This window comes from Aotus nancymaae, unplaced genomic scaffold, assembly GCF_030222135.1.
Source record: "Aotus nancymaae isolate 86718 unplaced genomic scaffold, 86718_ANA_hifiasm-v0.15.2.pri h1tg000029l, whole genome shotgun sequence".
Classification (NCBI taxonomy): domain Eukaryota; kingdom Metazoa; phylum Chordata; class Mammalia; order Primates; family Aotidae; genus Aotus; species Aotus nancymaae.
Genome location: NW_026988442.1, coordinates 22,506,334 through 22,527,163, shown reverse-complemented (window position 1 = coordinate 22,527,163; position 20,830 = coordinate 22,506,334). Strand labels below are relative to the sequence as shown.

The window sequence follows — 20,830 nt, the reverse complement described above, 5'->3', positions numbered from 1 at the left end:
GGAAACTGAGGCGCCCAGGTCTGAAGCTCTGGCCTGAGCTCACACAGCCTTGCGAAGGTGATGGCTGTCTAGTTTTGCTAGACTCGGAAGTGAGTGCTCCTTCTGCTGCCTCACAGCATCTCCCCGTGCTGCACAAAGCAATTACGGAGGCATGCCCCGGAATTCATTTTTCCTACTTAGAATGAGACGCTGCTGTTTACTTTCTCAGGAAGGAAGATTAAAATCAATGTAACTAGCCTTATTAACTTTTTAAAATAGGGGGGCCTGCAGATGCCAGTGCCTTTCCTGAGAGCACCAAAGCAAATATAAAAATCCAATTTGCTTGTCTTTTTTTTTTTTCATAAAAGAAAATCTTCTCCAGAGTTTAAAATTCAAAGCTGTAAATGAAGAGCCAATGAGACAGGGTAACGAACCAAGCCTCAGACACAGGAATGTATTTACCCATATCTCTTTTGTCTGCAGGTGGCTGTTCCTTTGATGAGCACTACAGCAACTGTGGTTATAGTGTGGCTCTAGGGACCAATGGGTTCACCTGGGAGCAGATTAACACATGGGAGAAACCAATGCTGGACCAGGCGGTGCCCACAGGTATGTGATCCATCCTGTTTGGGGCTGTAATGAGGATGGCTAGTTTCTACCATGAATCATGGGGGAAGAACTTACTTACAAATAGAGCTCTCTGAGATGGCGATTGATAGCTCTGTAGGCAGTGAGTTCCCCATACTCAGAGGTGTTCAAACCAAGGCTGAGTGAATTCTTCAGGATTTGGTACGAGTCACATGTCACCTGGATTCAGCATTTCTTTTAGCTTTGAGATTTTAAGCATTAGCTACAGGTAGGATATTACTGGGTTTTGCTTGGGAGTCTGATGATAGTGGCATATCAGGGAAGGAAAGAGCTTCTGAAGAATTTGAGGTCACTTCTTTTCTTCCAGGTCACATAGATATAGGTTTTATAGATTCAAGGAAGCTTCTACAGTCAGATTATTATAAGGTTATATTAATTATATTATTGTTTTATATTTCTATATAAACATATTTCATATTAACATGTTATATATTTACATATATTATTTACATATATTACATATGTGTACATTATGTACATATATTATTTACATATATATTATATATTTAGGGAGACTTCCACAGTCAGATTATTATAAGGTTCTATTATTGTCTATTATTATATATTATAGTATGTGTATTATATAATTTATATATATAGGGAGACTTTCATAGATTATTATGAGGTTATATTATTATATATTATTATGCATTATTATATTATTATTATATATTATAAGGTTAACATCCTGACATTCTAAATGCCAAGCTTTTATCCTTAACCAGTGGGGCTGAAGGCCTGGTATAAATTCTTGATGGATGCCTGCATGGGACTGGCCTATGAGGTACACTTGACGTATTTCAAGGGAAGTACCTGAAGGAGGTCTACTCTGGGAGAACACACAGACTCTAAATATGGGGTATACCTGTGTAAGGTGCACCTTGAAGAGGGTTACCTGGTGATATCAGCCAGGAAGAGTTGTGGCTCTGAGAAAGTGAAGCTCACTTCTCTGAATAATCACATATCCCGGCTATATTGTAAGGACAATTGCTTGTTGGAGAAGGGAGGCCCCTTTCTACAGGTCTCCCTGACCAAAGGCTGCCTGGCTGTAACCCATACCTGTCTTGGTTTTCACCAAACCCCCAGGTGCTGTTTCTCAGTCTCTCTTGTCAGTGCATTCTGGCCATGGAGAGTTAAGGGTTCTTCAGGCTTACTTGGTGTTCTTCCCATGGGTGGCCTCACCCACTCCATGGCCTCAGATACTGCCTCTGTGCTGGCGATTCTGACATTTATTCCTCCAGCCTAGATGTCTCTTAGGAATTTTAGACCCACAGAACCTACTGCCCAGCCGCCATGTCGTCTTGGCTACCTCTGGGGAATGGGGTTTCCCAGGATGCCAGTAAACTGGGAGCAAAGAAGATGCTCAGAGATGCCTAGGTGAGGGTGAGGGTGTGGTCTCACTGGTCTCACTCACTTTGAGTCTGGCTTCAAAGAAGGAGGCACTGGGTGATTACAGATAGCTCCTGTTAAGGGCATTAATTGTATACATTTCTCACAAGTGTTGACACAAGCCTTAGGTATAATGAAGTGGGCTATGGTACAAAATTGAGGGATCTTACTTTGATTGAGCAAAGTCATCAACTGCTATGCATGCCCATTAGTAAGGCAATGTGGAACAACCTCTGTCTGTTGCCCCATCGTATTTTTTACTAATGCTGACTTTATCAAAAGTACTACCTGGTTTAGATGATAGAATCACGCATTCCATTAGGTTCCCTAAGAGTCCAGGATACCTCTGCTTAAACATATCACATCTGCTCTACTCTTCATGGCCCTCTTTGATACTGGCCAAATAAATCTGGATCTTATAGTGTGTATACACGTGTGTGTATGCCTGAGTATGTGTGAATGGGGGTGTATGAGTGTATGTGTATGGATGTGTGTGTGTATGTGTGTATATGGGAGTGTATTGGTGTATGTGTGTATGCATGTCTTTGGGTGTGTGTGTATATGGGGGTGTATGTGTGAGTGCGTATGTTGGCATAAAGCGGGTGTGTACGTGTATGTATGACTGTGTGTGTATGGAGGGTGTGTGTGATATGTATGGGTGTTTGTGTATATGGGAGTGTAGGGGGTTGTGTGTGTGCATATGGGGTTGTAAGGATGGTATGTTTGTGTATGGGTGTGTGTGTGTATGGAGGGTGTGTGTGCATATGTATGGGTGTTTGTGTATATGGGGGTGTATGTATGCGTATGGAGTTTTAAGGATGGTATGTTTGTGTATGGGTGTGTCTATATGTGTGCATGTGTGTGGGTGTTTGTATATGGGGATGTATGTGTGTGTGCATATGGGGTTGTAAGGATGGTATGTTTGTGTATGGGTGTGTGTGTATGGAGGGTGTGTGTATATGTGTATGTGGGTGTGCATGTGCATGTATGCATGTATGTGTATGGAGGGTGTGTATGTGTGTGTATGGGGGTCTATGAGGGTGTATGTGTGTGTACGGAGGGTGGGTATGCATGTGTACGAGGGTGTGTGCATGTGTATGGGGGTGTGTGTATGCATGTGTATAGGGATAGGGGTCTGTGTATGGAGGTGTGTGTGTGTATGGGAGGTGTGTATGCATGTGTATGGGGATCTGTGTGTATGGGGGTGATGTATGTGTATGTGGGGTGTATGGGAGGTGTGTACGCATGTGTATGGTGTGTGTGTGTATGGGGGCATGTGCATATGTGTGTGTAGGGGTGTGTTTACATATGCTCTTTCTGCTCATCTTTGGTCCACCTGAAGCCCTGTAGCATGTTGTAGGCTCTCCAAGCTCCACATCTCCAAAACTGAACTCTTGATACACCCATTTCCCCCTCCCTATCTACTCACTTACTGCTTTCCTTGTCTCCGAAAGCTCATTTCACTCCACTGGAATTGATTCAGAAACCCGGGGCCATGTTTCTCTCTTTTCAGTCTCTTACCCACTTTTCCAATCAGTCACTTCGTTCTGCCATTTTACTTCCTAAGTATACCTTGGGTCTGCCCAAGCCTCTCCATCTCTGCCACCAGTGCCCTGGTGAACACAGGCATTGTCTGTTTCCTGGGTAAGTGGAACACTTTCCAACAGGCTCCTTTGACTTAACTCTTTTGACTTTTATCCATTCTCCAAGCAGATGTCAAAGAGATTATTCTAGAATATAAGCATGTTCGTGTTACCTCTTTTCTTCCTTGTCTCTGCCCAGTTTCTGTCCCACACCTTTCTGAGACTTCCCATTGCTCCAGAAAAGACCAAAGCCCTGCTGTGGCCTCCAAGGCTCTGAGGGCTGATCCTCCCTAAACCTTCCAAGTTCATCATGCTCCACGTCCCACTGTGCTCACTTTACGCTGGCTTCTGCCAATTGCCAGAATGTTCCTGCCTCAGGAATGCACATGAGATTGGCATCCTCCATGGAGCCTTTCCCCTACCTGCTGCCTTGCACTTCCTCTTCCTGTCTCTATCTGGGCCAGTTCTCTGTAATGGTACCCATTGCACCTTGCACTTTTCCTTAGTAAAACGCATCACAGCAGGTGTTGTTCATCCAACGCATGTTTTACTCCCAGATGAGAAGTTCCATGTGAATGGGGACCATGAGAATCTTTCTTGTTCACAACTTTATCTTCAGTGCCTGATGCAGGTCATCAGACATCCTATGTACTAAATTAGCAGTTTGTTGGATGGATATGTGAATGGCCAAATCATCTTTTTTAGGTGTTTTTATTAACACAGGAATGAATGAGAACACATTATTAAAGGCCTTGGGTCCTCTACTAACTGATCATATATTTTCCTCTTTGCTACTATCCTTCCCATTTTACAGATCAGAAAACCAAGTTCCAAGAAGCTGAGTATAAGTGTGTCTTTTTGCTCATGCTACTCTCTCTCCCCAGAGACATGGCTTTTGCTTCTGATCTTAATTTTCTCAGCCCCTCATTATGGCAGAGTGTCGTTTCATAAATATTGGATCATGCTAATACAATCTTCTGGGCTTTTTTAAATAGAGGCATTTGATAATAATCACTGAAATTATTCTGTCATGATGCGCCTGTGGATTCCAGCGGCTCTGTGTGCTGCTTAGGCAGAGCGGCATGAAAGCGAATTTGGATTAGGCGAAACTGTTTGTTCTTCTCACAGGCAAAAGCTGAAATCTTGCTCTTCTTTCTGTAAAGCCAGAAGTTCTCCTTGTCTTGAAAATCAAGTTTGAGTCTATTTATTCAGATGTTCCAAGCCTTTTGCCCATCCCCTTTGTGTGACGAGCTCTGTGCTGAGCTTGGTCTGGGTAAATCAGTCCATGTCATTTTGGGACTTAATTCCTCTGATGGCCTCTCCTGGCACAGAAGATAAAATCTGAACTCCTTGCCATGGCCTGTAAGACCCTGCATAATCCAGTGTCTTCTTCGGGCTTCTTTTCCTCTCCTCTCTCAGAATGCTTCAGACATACCCGGTCTGTTTTGGTTCCTCAGATGTGTCAGATTCTTTCTCAGCACTGGTCCTTTGCACATGCTGTTCCTTGTTCCCTCTCACCAGAATTTGTTTTCCCAGTTCTTCACTTTGCTGATTTCTTTTTCTCTCTCTTTCTTGCCTTCCCTTGCCTTTTCTTTTCTCTCTTTCTCTTTTCGCTCTTCTCTTCTCTTCTTTTCCCTTCCCTTCCCCTTTCCCCTCCCCTCCCCTCCCCTCCCCTCTCCTCCCCTCCCCTCCCCTCTCCTCTCTTCTTTTCTTTTCTTTGACAGAGTCTTGCTCTGTCACCCAGGCTGGAGTGTTGTGGTGCGATCTCAGCTCACTGCAGCCTCCATCTCCCAGGTTCAAGTGATTTTCATGCCTTGGACTCCTGAGTAGCTGAGACTACAGGTGCACGCCACCACACCTGGCTAATTTTTGTATTTTAATTGGAGACAGAGTTTTGCCATGTTGTCCAGGCTGGTCTTGAACTCCTGACCTCAGGTAATCCTTCTGCCTTTGCCTCCCAAAGTGCTGGGATTGCAGGCATGAGCCACCATATCCAGTGTTTTGCTGATTTCTTTAGGTCTCAGCTCACAGGACTCCTTGAGGCAATCTTCCCTTATCCGTCTGCCTAAAGACAGGCTTCCTTCTTGTTCTCACTCATAACATCCCGTTCTTTGCTTTCACAATCCTTGCCATAGACATGTTTGCAGATCAGTGTATTCCAATGTTACACAGTGGCTGAGTGACCTCAGGGTCTCAATTCTTCTGCCTCAGTTTCCACATCTTTATCTTGGGGACCAGTGTGAGAGTTAAATGGAGGATGTCTGCATGAGTGTGGTGAACTGTTTGCGAGAGTAGGGTTTAGTCAGTGTTGGTTTTTCTAAATGTTTTCTGGTTCTTGCGATCTCTGGGGCTGGAAACCTAAGTCCACCTGAGACCCTGCCCCTCCTTCGGGCTCACTGATGCTGCTTTACAAAAGCAAGCTGCTCAGCAGGTGTTCTGCTGTGAGTCCCGACAGGCCAGAGAGGCTTTTCTTTTTTTTTTTTTTAAAGATGGGATTTCACCATGATGGCCAGGCTGGTCCGGAACTCCTGACCTCAGGTGATCTACCCACCTCGGCCTCCCAAAGTGCTAGGATTACAGGCATTAGCCACTGCGCCTGTCAGAGAGGCTTTTCAAGACCAGGATGCATTGCTGCGTTGAGAGCTTAGACATTTCCTACAGCCCAGCTCCGTGAATTGAGTGTTATACATAACCACTATTAACTGCCATTGTAAGTAATGGTGAAAACCGCAACTGCGTTTGCACCAACCTAAATATATGCTTTTCCTTATCTCTCTCCGTGGGAGAGGCTGTTGCACTAGCATTCCAGGCTTCAGACCTGGTTTTCCCCACCTTGTCTTTACTGAGGCTGTCACAGGGGAGCAGGGGTTACTGCACTCACAAACTCTCTTTCTAGGTGTCTCTCCTGCCCATGGAACTAACTGCAGCTACCACCGGTTCCTAGCCCTGCCTTCCCCATCTTTGGCGTAGGTTTCCACAGGCAGCCCTGAGGTGCAGCCCTGAATTACAGCTCAGGGCCCAGCAGGAGGGTATCCTCGCGGCTAAAGGAGGATGTGAGTGCTCAAGGTGTCCTTCTAAACCGGCTGAAGCCGGAGGTAGTGGGGCTTGGGTGGCTGGCTTCTATTTCCTTTGAATACTTGTAGGACATTCTTTAAAGCATGAGCTATGGATCAGGGTTGAATCTCAGCCTGCAAAACCAGGTACATAAATGCTCACTTTTTTCTCTTCTTTACATAGACCTGAATCTGACCCTCAGTCCCCACGGTGCTGAGACTCTCTTTTAGGCACTACTGGAGCTCCCTGCTCCCTGGGGTTCTATGAGTACCCTGGGGTTTAAGCAGACCATTGTGATGTCCTCTGGGAAGCCCGCTGCTGCATTCCCTTCAGGTCTAGTGATTCTGCTGCTGTTTCTCAGGCTGGGAGTCCTTGTCACAGCCCAGCCTGCCCAGGTGCACCACCCAGCATCCCTCCTGGGGCCTGCCCCTCCTCAGATACTGCCATGGAGCAGTGTGGCACCAGTAGACCCATACCTCCTGCCTTAGTGAAATGGGAGAACCTCTCTCCTTAACATCTTAGCCTTCAAAAGCACACTCTTCTTGGCTCAGTCCTTCCAGACCCCAGCATTCTCTCTTAAGTTAGTTAAAAGTTAGGAAAAAGCAAAGAAGGAAGGAGCCTTGATTTCAAGCAGCTTCTTCTGTTTTTCCTACACACATTTCCAGAGCAGAAAAATAAAAAAACTTAGTTTCTTGATTGGAAGGGGCAGAAGTTGGGGGAACATACACACAGGTGACACACGTGTGCATGCACACACACGTGCACACACAAATATTTCAACCAACTAGCATGTCGTGGAAGCAGCACTGTCTCCAGGGTGGTCCAGGCCTGTTCCTTCCCACCACAGGGCCTTTGCCTGTGGGTTCCTGCCTTGCTCTAACTGTTAATATTTCTAGAGGGAGGGTTGGGGTCTGTTACGGGTTGAATGGTGTCCCCTAAAAAGATAAGTTGAAGTCCTAACGCCTGATACCTGTAAATGTGACCCTATTTGAGAATAAAGTCTTTATAGATATTATCAAATTAAGATGAGGTCATGCTGGTCATATTGGGTTCTAACCCAATACGACTGGTGGAGGCAAAGACACATACACACACAGGGAAGGAGGCTACATGCAGATGGCAGTGGAGATTGGAGCAATGTGGCCGTAAGGCAAAGAATGCTGAGGATTGTCAACAGACACTAGAAGCGAGGCAAGGCAAGGACAGGTTCTTCCCTAGAGCCTTTGGAGACAACATGGCCCTGCCAACACCCGGATTTTGGACTTCTAGCTTCCAGAACTGTGAGACAATAAGTTTCTGTTGTCTTGAGCCACCTAGGTCGTGGTGATTTTTAATAGCAGTTCTAGGAAACTAAAACCACGTCAACACACATCAGTACCCTGACCCACCACCTACCCAGGCCACCTTTTCCACATGAGCACTGTAAGTATTAGTAGCTGTTTCCTTCTAAGGGAGCTGGCATTTACTACTTGTCCACTCTAACCAAGAAGTGGGTTAGGCATTATCCTGTACAACATTTCATCGAATGTGCCACTATCCCACGAGTTCAGAGATACTGTCACTTCTTTATTTTTGAGAAAACGGAGTCCCAGAGAAGTGAAGCAACTGGTCCAAGGTCATGTGAGTTTAATGTGGCTGAGGAGTGAGACTTGAAGTCCAGGGTAGAGAAATAGATATTGCAGACGTCGTGCTGTCATCAACAAAGCACCTTAAAGTGTTTTTTCTACTTACAGTCATGATTTTTGATGGCAAAAATAATATGTATTCATTGTAGAGAAAATGCACGATAGAGATAGCTATAAAGAATGAAATGAAAGTCATATGTTCACATGAACTCGCAGAAATATCTATTTTGCTATTTAATGCTATTGTTTTTTTTAGCATTTTCCCATGTCATTAAATACGCCTTAAAACACTGTTTTCTAAAGGGTCCATAGTTTCCCGTTGCAGTGACGGTTGCACAGTTTATTTCACCACCCTGTGTTGTTGCATATTTAAGTTTCTTCCAGTTACTACTGAATCACATTGCGGTGAGTGTTCTTGTACATACATCTCTGGGCTCATCTCCAACAGGAGTTATCAAATTTGTTTTCATATGTATGTATTTCTGTACACCCTTACGTACCCCAAACAGAATGGTTGTGTATTATCGTTGACATCTGGAGAAAGAATATCATCCACGTGGCAATGGCCATCCTGGACATTTGCCCATGACTTGATGGTTGGGAACATGCTTTGCGAATTCTGAAGCACTAAACACAAGCCAGGCACTGGTGCTGGTCCCCTGGTTGCACCTTGTTCTAGTTCTTAGCTTAGGTACTCCTGGCTTTAGCAAGAATCGTGTTGGAAATACTGTCAAATAGAATGGTCCAAGCACTGGTCAATCAAGGTGGACGTTGGCTGTAAAAAGCTGTATGGGCTCCCTGGTGTTCATTGGATGAACTGCAAGGCTGTTCACTGGCCACGTGTAGAGCTAGCTTCGGTTCTTGTAGGCAGGGACAACATTGTATTATATTTGTAACCACAGTGCTGGGGCTCAGTAGGTAGCGGCAAGTGTTTGTTAGATAAATTGCTCTTATTAATAATTGAACTTTCTCGTGATGCAAGCCTAGCGTGTATCTCGAGCCCAGTCCCCTCTCCTGCTCTTTTCTCTTGCATTTCCCCTTTTGTGTAATCACAGGAGAACAGCCTTTGGGTTACTGTTTTGGGAGTCCAGTCTTCAACCCTGTTTCCTGATGTGGGAAATCTCTCATTGTGTTGACTCTCGGTGGATTGTGTAGCTCGCTGAGAGGGGAAGGTACCAGCTGCTCAGCGTTTCCTGTCAGCTTAGGTGTAACTGGATCGATGGCCTGGATGCGGTGGGGGGACCGGGCTACTCAGGACCTTTCATCTAGGAAGGATGGGACAGCAGCCAGAGGCTGGGGCACTGGGGCGTGCAGTAGTAGGGTGGGCGTCTGGCCATGGTGTTTATGCTGTGAGGCTGCTGGACTTCCTGCTTGTTGGTCTCCCAGAACTGCCTTGTTTTCTGCTCACTTTTCAGGCCTGATCCTTCTGCTTTCTGTTCACTATGAGCTTCGCAATATTCTTCCAGAAACTTTCTATTTTTAAAAATATAGTCATAGTTGGTATCTCTTGTTTCAACCACAAACCCTGCAGGTCACACTGTTGTGCTTTTTTACTTGCTGATCCCCAAGGATAGAACACAGCTCCTGTTCCCCTTCTTCCTATATCAAAACCTGGCACAAATGTCACCTCCTCCAGGAGGCCCTCCCTGACTCCCCTCTCACAGTATTTACCTCTCTACCATGCTTTTGTAGCTGAGCTTATCACATGTTGTCTTTGATTCCCCACTAGGCCTGTGAGTATTATCAGGGAATGGACTGCCTCTCATTGCTGAATTCTTTGTATCCTGCATGGGGCCTGGAATAAGGAAGTGGTCCATAACTTTAACAATAACTGAATTATTGTTGGGAGAAAGTGGTTTCGGGGGAAGCCTGGAGGGGTTGCCGTTTTCTTTGGCATTTTCATGGCACCTGGGGCATCTGTAGCTTTCATATCTTGAACCCGACTCTGGGCTTTGATCAGGATGGGCCACTTGGTCCCAGGACCTGATTGACCTGGGTTTTTCTGCTCTGACGTTGGTCCCAGGATCCCTGGGGCAAATAAAGAGACACCGGAGATTACCTCTTCCTTTGCTCTGGGGCCTGGCACACACTCATGAATGTATGGCGCTGCTTGTAATGCCTGTAAGAGGCTCCTCTTGGGAAGATGTGATGTATTCTCAGATTGACCTACTCTTCCTTTAATGTGAGGCTTACAGAAAACAATATGTAAGTATGGGCCTTTAAGTGTCCTTAATCACACCTGATATTCCTGATATTATTATTATTATTATTATTATTTTTTTTTTTTTGAGACGGAGTTTCGCTCATTACCCAGGCTGGAGTGCAATGGCGCGATCTCGGCTCACCGCACCCTCCACCTCCTGGGTTTAGGCAATTCTCCTGCCTCAGCCTCCTAAGTAGCTGGGATTACAGGCACGCGCCACCATGCCCAGCTAATTTTTTGTATTAGTAGAGACGGGGTTTCACCATGTTGACCAGGATGGTCTCGATCTCTTGACCTCGTGATCCGCCCGCCTCGGCCTCCCAAAGTGCTGGGATTACAGGCTTGAGCCACCGCGCCCGGCCTTCCTGATATTATTATTGATTGGTTTAAAATTGTAAGTTCATATGTTCCCGTTTAGCCATTGTTGAGTCAGTAAATTTTTATTTCCTCTGTTATGACAAAATATTATATGTTTATTGTTTAAAAATGCTGATTTTGGGCCGAGCGCTGTGGCTTAAGCCTGTAATCCCAGCACTTTGGGAGGCCGAGCTGGGTGGATCATGAGGTCAAGAGATCGAGACTATCCTGGTCAACATGGTGAAACCCCGTCTCTACTAATATAAAAAATTAGCTGGGCATGGTGACACATGCCTGTAATCCCAGCTACTCAGGAGGCTGAGGCAGGAGAATTGCCTGAACCCAGGAGGCGGAGGTTGCGGTGAGCCGAGATTGCGCCATTGCACTCCAGCCTGGGTAACGAGCAAAACTCCGTCTCAAAAAAAAAAAAAAAAAAAAATGCTGAGTTTGAACATAAAAGTTACCTCTCTCCACCCTCATCACAGTTAGCCTAAATATCACTATTAACATATTGCTGTGTTTTGAGAGAGAAAGGGAGAGAGCGAAGGAGGAGGGAGAGAGGAAAGGAGGAAGACAGAGAGTATCTGTATGTGGTAATAGTAACAGAGACATGATATTTAGATAGTGCTTATTATGTGTCAGACATCCTAAGTACTTTAAATATAGTCACTTACTTCATCTTTGCAACAGTCCTCTGATGTAGATATTGTTATCTGCATTTTACAAATCAGGAAACCGAGGCACAGAAAGCTTGCATGACTTGCCCAGGTCGTCGTTAGCATATGGTAGAGGCAGGACGTGCCCGTGGGAGGGGTCCAGGCTGTGCTCTGGACGGCAGCACTGTGGCCGCCTAAGAGTGCAGACGATGAGTAGAATCATAGCCCCCAAACACTTCTGTCATTGAGCTCTTTTTATGCCACTATATTCAGAGTTAGTTTTCACCATCCAAGGCTACGTGATATTCTCCTGGGTGAATGAACCACGGTTTATTCAACTAACGCCTAAGAGATGGAAGTGGGAGAAGAAAGAAATGCCAAAATGCCTCCTGTGTGCCCAAAGAAAAGGCAAGATCTTTGTCTCTCTCTGAAGAGCTCTGAGAAAAGTTCTTACAAAACATCTCATATTATAAGATCGTTTCTTGTGTACTCGCAGCTACAAAATTAATTGAAGAAACTACATTAGCCTACAGTGACCCCAATCAGTGCTACTTTGGGATGTTTACAGGGATCACAGAATTGGTAGAAAGAAAAGGCAAGGAAATTGAATGCAGGTTTAGTAATTATTCCGGAGGCTATGACCAAGTAATGACGAGTTTTGGCGATTGTTATGAACAAGTGTCCTGACAGTGGGTTTGAAAAGCAGCATGATGTCCTGTGGTGAGCAGAATATTCAGCTGCCAGATAAATGGGAAAACCTGTCTGTGCTAATATCCACATAGATGTTTGCTTTGACACTCAGTTTTCTGTGACGTCATACCTAGACTCAGAAAGTATTGTATTCCAAATGGTGTAATGGGAAGTGAGGGTGATGGAGGCTGATGTGATTCAACTTAAAAAGTGGTTCTTCTGATGAGAACCACTGGTGCATTTGATGAGTTAGAATAAAAGGGTTCTCTGGGAGGTAGAGGTTGCAGTTTGGCAAGACTGCGCCATTGCACTCCCGCCTGGGTGACAAGAGTGAAACTCCTTCTCAAAAAAAAAAAAAAAAAAAGAATAAAGGGGTCCTAAAGTCTATGGGAATGGATAATAAACCACTATTTTTTTTTAACCTAATGTGTGTATACCACTTCCTGGACAGTGTGCTAAGGGCTTTACATGTTTTTGACTTAATACTCTAACAACACTGTGAGCTAGATGTTATTACCTACCCCTATTTTTTTGTTTTTTTTTTTTTTGAGATGGAGTCTTGCTCTGTCACCCAGGTGAGAGTGCAATGATGTGATCTTGGCTCACTGCAACCTCCACCTTCTGGGTTCAAGTGATTCTCCTGCCTCAGCCTCCCGAGTAGCTAGAACTACACGTGCCCACCACCACACCTGCCTATTTTTTTAATATATATATGTTTAGTAGAGACAGTGTTTCATCATGTTGGCCAGGCTGGTCTCAAACTCCTGACCTTGTGATTCTCCCGCCTCAGCCTCCCAAAGTGCTCGTATTACAGGCGTGAGCCACCGTGCCCAGCCTATCACACCTCTTTTAAAAAGGAGGAAACTGAGGTCCAGAATGTTAACTCTCTCAAAAGGGAGTAGTAAATGGTGGAGGTGAGACGTCTGGATCCAGAGTCTGTGTGCTGACCCACTCTCTATTTTTGAATTAATGTTTTATGAAACGTGATTTTAAATATGTATGTGTAATTAAATTGTATATTAGATACCATAAGTGGACTTTTGCCTAATTCAGTCATCTCTACGCCAAAAATTTTATTAATTAAAGTTGCCTGAAAACTTTTTCTGTGGGGTGGGGGAAGTTTTCTTACTGGAAAAATGGAATAAATTCTTTACTTTTCATGGAGGGTTGATCCTATCAGTTTGAATTGTCTAAGTCTGTCAGCGTCCACCTAAATGCAGACACAATGAACCTGCATGTTGTTTGGAGTAAATTCTTTGAAAAAGAAGCATCATAGGCTGGGCGCAGTGGCTCACACCTGTAATCCCAGCACTTAGGGAGGCCGAGGCAGGCAGATCACCTGAGGTCAGGAGTTCGAGACAAGCCTGAGCAACATGGTGAAACCCCGTCTTTACTAAATACAAAAAATTAGCTGAGTGTGGTGGCGTGTGCCTGTAGTCCCAGCTACTTGGGAAGCTGAGGCAGAAGAATCGCTTGAACATGGGAGGCGGAGGTTGCAGTGAGCCGAGATTGCACCACTGCACTCCAACTTGGCGACAGAGCAAGACTCTGTTTCAAAAAAAAAAAAAAAAAAGAAAAGGAAGCATCACTAAAACAGTCATGTGTCGGAGACACATTTAACAGGACAGCAAAGATGACGTCATTCTGAATTCCTCTGTTTCCTGCTGCTTCAACTTCAGCCACTTGCAGGGCAGCCTGAGAGGAAGACGTTGCTGAGAATCATCCTGATAATGGTGATGCTGGCTAGATGCTGATGCTGGGCGATGTCTTCATGGACCATTCAACTGACTGGGCTGCTACTGCAGGGGCTAGAGCTCCTCCAAGTGAACATTTCATTTTTAAATGTGTGATCTGTCTTTTCTTTAGTGAGGAAACAGGTTTTCATTATGCTTTGAATACCATAGTAATTTGAATTATAAATATGCATTCTGAGATGTTTGGTAAGATAAAAATAGTTTAATATAAATAGAGTCTTTTTTTCTTAATTTAGTAACAGCAAGATGGCTGAGATGTCTCTGAAAAATAAAGTCCAACAATCTGGAAAATCCATTAATCCATTGAGGTCCCATTTGCAGTATCCAGTCTGGTGGTCATTAGCCATGCATGGTATGGCATACTGGAAATACATGGTTAGTATTTCCACATAAATACAGGTGGCTAGTGCTGTTTGTGTAAACTACACACCAGATTTCAAAAACTTAGTATGAAAAAATATCTAAAAACATCTCATTAATAATGTTTATGTTGATTACATGTTTAAATGAGTATATTTTAGATGTATTGGGTTAGATAAAATAAATTATTAAATTTTTTTTTACCTTTTTAAATATGCTTACTAGAAAATTTAGAATTATATATGTGGCTTACTTTGTATTTCTATTGGCCAATACTGTCCTGGATTATCTGATTTTTATTATGTCACTTGTATTCTCACCAACAGGGATGTCTCTCTTTGAGAATCGTTAACAGCTAGCATTTATGAAGTACTCATTATATGCCAGGTGCTTTAAGTCTTGTTTCCTTTATGGTTCACAAAATCCTATATAGTGTAGGTACCATGTGATTCCCACTTTATAGTCGGAAAATTGAGACACGAAGAGATTAAGCAACTTGCCCTTCATTGTACAGATGGAAGTGGCAGGCAGGGGATTTGAAACATAGCAGCTCAACTCAGTGGTCCCCACTGATGACTCCCAGGCATCCAGCTTTTAGCACATGGACCCAACACTTCTGTCTCTGCCTTGCTGTGTTGACTTGAACCTCTGGACCTCAGTTTTCCTACCCAGGATTGTGCTGGATTGTCCCTCAGGCCCCTCTAGCTCTATTCTTCCTGTGGTGGTTATTGTGGTTCTGTGTGGGCTGCAGGTACGTGGTGGAGTTGGGTGGCACTGTCTCTACTGCCAGGCCTTTTGGTTAGCATGGCCTTCCACCTAGTGGCTAAGGAAGCATCCCTGGAAAGTCATCCCAGATCTGTCACTAACCTGAATTTGAGCTGCCTTTCTCTGTGCTTCCAACACCTGCTTCTGTGAAATGGCTCTAAAAACAAGGAGCCCTGGGTTCTGTCCTAGCTCTTCCATTAACTTGCTCTGTGACCTTGAGCCACACACCATCCCTCCCTGGGCCTTATTAACCATTGTAAGATCAGATGTCAGTTTCTTCTGACTCTAGTATTCTTTGACTTGTAATTTATGAATCAAGAAGAAAAGGCATTTTTAAATGTAGGAATTCAGTGATACATTTATAAAAGAAAACATTGGTGAAAACTCATGTCCTAGCCCCTCCATTCGTCTGTCTGTCAAGCATGGCAGCTGGTTCTGCTTCCTTGACAGAGGAATTTGTCTTCATGAGTGTATGGAGATGGGGCACCTGAGGGACAATCTATCCCTGAGAGCTCAGACTTTCACAGGAAGATAAATCTCCCAGGTGAGCTTAAGGAGCATATTCTGTTCTCACACAGCCCCACAGAGCTGCAGTGATCTTTCACATGCCCCATTAATATCACAGGTACAACTCCAGAGTTTATTTCCCCACAACTACTAATCAGTGAGACATTTGGTAATTGAGAGAAATTACCTTTTTCTTAAGAGACCTCGTGTTTCCCTCTTCATCTACCCAGTTTTGACACTGTGCTTTGTGCTGACACAATCATGCTTTATGTTTGGAAAGCAACAGGTACTTGAGCAAACTGTTTTTAAAACTTTCCCCAAATCTGCCAATATCTTTTAAAATTGCTTCTTTTCCTAGGTGTTTTGTTTCCTTATTAAGAAACCCAAATTGTACTTTCTCAGGATTTGAAGCCTTGTCATCAATGAAAACACTTGTGAAAGCTATGAACAAGCAAAACTGTATTATGTTTTTAAAGAATTCTGAGGGTGTCTAAGGTTAAAATAAGGCTTATAGCTTCCAAGAACCTTCTAAATCATAGCTGCAAAAATATATAGGCATGATGTGTCCATTAGTTTGGATTTAGGTAGGAAAACAGAAACCACCTAGGTATTTCAATCAGGAAGGGGTTTAATACAGGGTATTAGAGGTTTACAAAACCTTTGAAACTCTCATATACATAGCCAAATAATCTTCAGTAAGGGTGGTGAGACTACACAATGGAGAAAGAATAGTTTCTTCAACAAATGGCATTTAGTAAGTTGAATATCCACATGTAGCAAAAGAAAGTTGGATTCTTATCTTACACCATACACAACAATTAACTCAAAATGTATTAAAGACCTAAACATAAGACTGCAAACTATAAAACCCCTGGAAGAAAATGTAGATAGAAAGTTTTGTGATGTTGCATTTGGCAGTGATGTCTTGATATGACTTCAAAAGTAAAAGTGACAAGAGCAAAAATAGACAAATGAGACTATATCTAACTTAAAACTAATGTGTATCAAAGGAAACAATTAAAAGACAACCTATGTAATGGGAGAAAATATTTGAAAATTATATCTCGTATGGGATTACTATCTGGAATATGTGAAGAACACCCACCACTCAACAATAACAAAACAACCTGATTTTAAAATGGGAAAAGGACTCAAATAGACATTTCTCCAAAGAATGTGAACAAATGGCAAGAAACAAGAAAATATGGCCAGGTGCAGTGGCTCATGCCTGTCATCCCAGCCCTTTGAGAGGCTGAGGAGGGCAGATCACCTGAGGTCAGGAGTTCAAGACCAAGCTGGCCAACATGGTGACACCCCATCTCTACAAAAGATACAAAAATTAGCCAGGCCTGGTGGTGGGCACCTGTAATCCCAGCTACTTGAGAGGCTGAGGCAGGAGAATCACTTGAACCCAGGAGGTGGAGGTTACAGTGAGCCAAGATCATGACACTGCACTCCAGCCTGAGTGATAGAGTGAGACTCCATCTCAAAAAAAAAAAATATATATGTTTAGCATCACTAATTATTAGAGAAATACAAATCAAAACCACAGTGAGATATCACTTTACACCCATTAGGGTGGCCACTATAAAAAGACAAACAAAAAGAAATAAATGTTGTTAAGGATCTGGAAAAATTGCAACCTTTGTATATTGTTTGTGAGAATTTAAAATAGTATAGTCTATATGGAGAACTGAAAATAAAAAATAGAACCACCATGTGATCTTGCAATCCTAATTCTGGAAATAGAATTATATATCATTTAATGATCAGGAGACGTTCTGAGAAATGAATCATTACACGGTTTCATCATTGCGTGAACTTCATAGACTGTATTTTTGTAAACCTAGAAGTTACAGCTGACTATCCACCTAGCACCTTCATTTATGCTGTCTGTCATTGACTGAAACACCATTATGCTGCAGATGATGGCATATCTAAAATAATTAAAAGCAGAATCTTGAAAATATATTTATACACTCATGTTAATTGTAGTATTATTCACAGTAGCCAAGAGATGGAAGCAGCCCAAATGTTTATCAACAGATAGATGGATCAAGAAAATGTGTTATACACATGCAATGAAATATTACTCAGCCTTAAATTGGAAGAAAATCCTGACACGTGCTACAACATGGATGAACCTTGAAGACACTATGTTGAAAGAAGTAAATAAGTCATCAAACACTTGTACTGTATGATTCCATTTATGTGAGGTATCTTGAGTAGTCAAACTTACAGAAAGAAAAAATAGAATAATGGTTGCCAGAGGCTGGGGGGAGGAGGGAGATAGAGAATTGTTCAGTGGTGTCTTAGTCCATTCGTGCTGCTATAAAAAGTACCACAAAATGGGTAATTTATAAATAATAGAAATCTATTTCTCACAGTTCTAGAGGTGGACAAGTCCAAGATTAAGGCGCCATCATGTTTGGTGTCTGATGAAGACTCCATTTCTCCTTCAAGGATGGTGCCTTGGATGCTGTGGTCTCACATGGAAGTACAAAAATGGCCTATCTAGTTCCCTCCAGCTCTTTTGTAATGTTGCTAATCCCATTCATGAGGGCTCTGACCTCATGACTTAGTCATCTTCTAAAGGTTCTAACTCATAATACTATCACATTTGAGTTTAAGTTCCAACATGTGAATTTTGTAGGGACACCTGCATTTAAGCCACAATGTTCTCCTCCAGACCCCACAAAATCCATGTCCTTCTCATTTACAAAATATACTCATTTCATCCCAGTAGCCCCAAAAGTCTTATTCCTGTATCAACTTTAAAGTGTAGTCCAAAGTATCATCTAAATTAGATGTGATTGATCCTGAGGCAAATTGCTCTCCAGCTGTGTGCCTGTGAAATCAAACAAATTGTATACTTCCAAAATACAATGTTGGGACAAACACAGGATAGACCTTCTTATTTTAAAAGAGACAAATAGGCCAGAAGAAAAGGGTAATAGGTTCCAAATAAGTATAAAACACAAGAAGACAAACAGCATTAAGTCTTGAGGCTTGAGAATAATCTTCTTTCACTCTACATCCTACCCTTTTGGACACCATGCAGCAAGAGTTAGGCCCCCAAGGCCCCAGGAAACCCCATACCTCATGGCTTTGCCTGGGTGCAGCCACAGAGCAACTCTCAGTGGTTGGAGTTGGGTGCCTGTGGCTCTCCCAGGCTTGTGTTGCATGATGGTGGCTCTACAGGTCTGAGGTCTCAAGGGTTGCCCTGTCTCCATGGCTCCATGAAATATTGCCCTAATAGGGGTTCTCTGTAGTGGCTCCACTCCTATGGCTCCACTAGGAATTGCACTAGTGAGGATTCTATGCAGTAGCCCCACCCACCCTGACAGTTCTCTGCCTAGGCACTGAGGCTCTCCAGGGCATCTTTTGAAATCTGGGTGGAGGTAACCATGCCCCCATGGCTTATGCAGTCTGCACACCTGCTGGGTCAACACCTTGTGCATATTACCAAGGTTAACTGTTCATGCCCTCTGGAGGGGAAGCCTGAGCCACACTTGGGCCCACTTGAGTCACATCTGGGGCATCTAAGGAGCACTACACCAGAATTCAGTAAGCAGAGGCTTGAGGTGGCTCAGAGCAGAGCAGTGAGTCCTGAGGTCTCATGGGTGCCTAAGACCCCTTTTTTTTTTGACATAGTTTTGTCCTCCAGGCCTTGGTATTCTGGGCCTGTGATGGGAGTGACAACCTTAGAGATCTTTGCAATGCCTTCAAAGTCATTCTTCCATTGCCTTGATAAATAACATCTGGCTTCCTTACATCCATACTTATATCCCTATCAAGCATCTTAATATTTGTGTCAAACATTGACTTGGCCACACTCTTGGCATTCTCTCCATAATACACCATTACAACCTGGCCAGGCTGGAATTTTGCCAAATCTTTAAGTTCTGCTTCCTTTTACTTATAAATTTATCTTTAATTCTTTATTACTTCACTTTTACTATAAGCAGTCAACAGAAGCCATGTAGCACCCTCAACACTTTGCTTAGATATTTCTTTCACCAAATTTCCCAGTTTATCACTTGCAAGTTCTGCCTTTCAGAAAGCATTAAGACATGGGCATGATTCAGCCAAGTTCTTGGCTATCTTGTAAGAAGTATGAGTTTTCATCCAGTTTCCAATACCTTGTTTCTCATTTCTGTCAGAGACCTCATCAGAATTGCCTTTAATATCCATATTTCTACCATAATTCTGTTCATGACTATACTTAGATAATCTCTAAGAAGATTGAGACTTCCTCTCCAGCTTTCTTCTTTTGAGCCTTAGCCAGAAACACCCTTAATACTCTGTTCACAATAATCTAGACCGTTTCCAGCGTGAATCTCTGAAGTCTTCCAGCTTCTGCTCATTACCCAGATCGAAAGCCACTACCATATTTTAGGTATTTGTTAAAGCAACACTCTACTTCTCAGTATTAATTTGTCTTGTCCATTCATTTGGCTAAAGCAAAATACCACAAAATGGGCAATATATAAATTTTTAAATTTATTTCTCATAGTTCTGGATGCTGAGAAGTCCAAGTCCAAGATCAAGGTGCCTATAGGTTCATTGTCTGGTGAGGGCCCAGTTTCTGCCACTTAGTTATTGGTGAAGACTGAGTTGGGACCCTGCTGGAAAGTAAGGTATAATTTATAGACTTCCAGCCCTAGTCATATGTGGGAGAGCTTCGGAAGGTAGGAATGATGCAAGATACCAAGACACAATTCTCAGTACAGTATACCCTAAGTGCGTTAAAAAAAAATCTGTATTCTTTTTACATAGAGGAAATGAACAGAAGAAGTGTGAACTTTGAAATCAGGCTGATGTTAGTTGGAATGCCAGTTCTACCAGTGACTGGCATTCTGATCTGGAGCTGATTTGGTAACCTGTCTGAGTCTCATGCTCATCTGTAAAATAAGGATAAGGGACAGGAGTCTCGTAGGACTTTTGGAGGAATTAACTAGAATTTCACATACAAAGTACCTGGTACCACAGTGGGTATTTTATGACCACCCTACCTTGCAGTCACTTTAGAATTTTGACGAGGAGCTTCCAGCACCAAGAGGTGTCTGCTCCAGTCAGATACTCAAAGTATGTGGTATGTTCAGAGAATAAGAACAAGTAGTCCTGCATGGTAGGGATGACAGTGATGACATTAGTATTAGGTAGTGCTATGGAGCATCTGTTGTTTTCATGGCACTGTGCTGAGCACTTTATAATTGTCACCTTTCATTATAAAATCGTTACAACAACCTTTTTTTTT

General features: G+C 43.1%; 1 protein-coding gene across 12 annotated transcripts in view; it reads left to right on the top strand.

The window, feature by feature from the left end:
* Positions 1 to 489: 489 nt before the first annotated feature.
* Positions 490 to 20,830, top strand: part of PTPRT (protein tyrosine phosphatase receptor type T) — an 832,297-nt gene continuing 811,956 nt past the window's right edge. For all 12 annotated transcript variants that reach the window (XM_064382448.1, XM_064382446.1, XM_064382451.1 and 9 more), the window contains exon 1: positions 490 to 588. In XM_064382448.1, the coding sequence (XP_064238518.1) occupies positions 564 to 588 (25 nt within the window). In that variant the 5' untranslated portion in view covers positions 490 to 563. The remainder of the gene's footprint in view (positions 589 to 20,830) is intronic.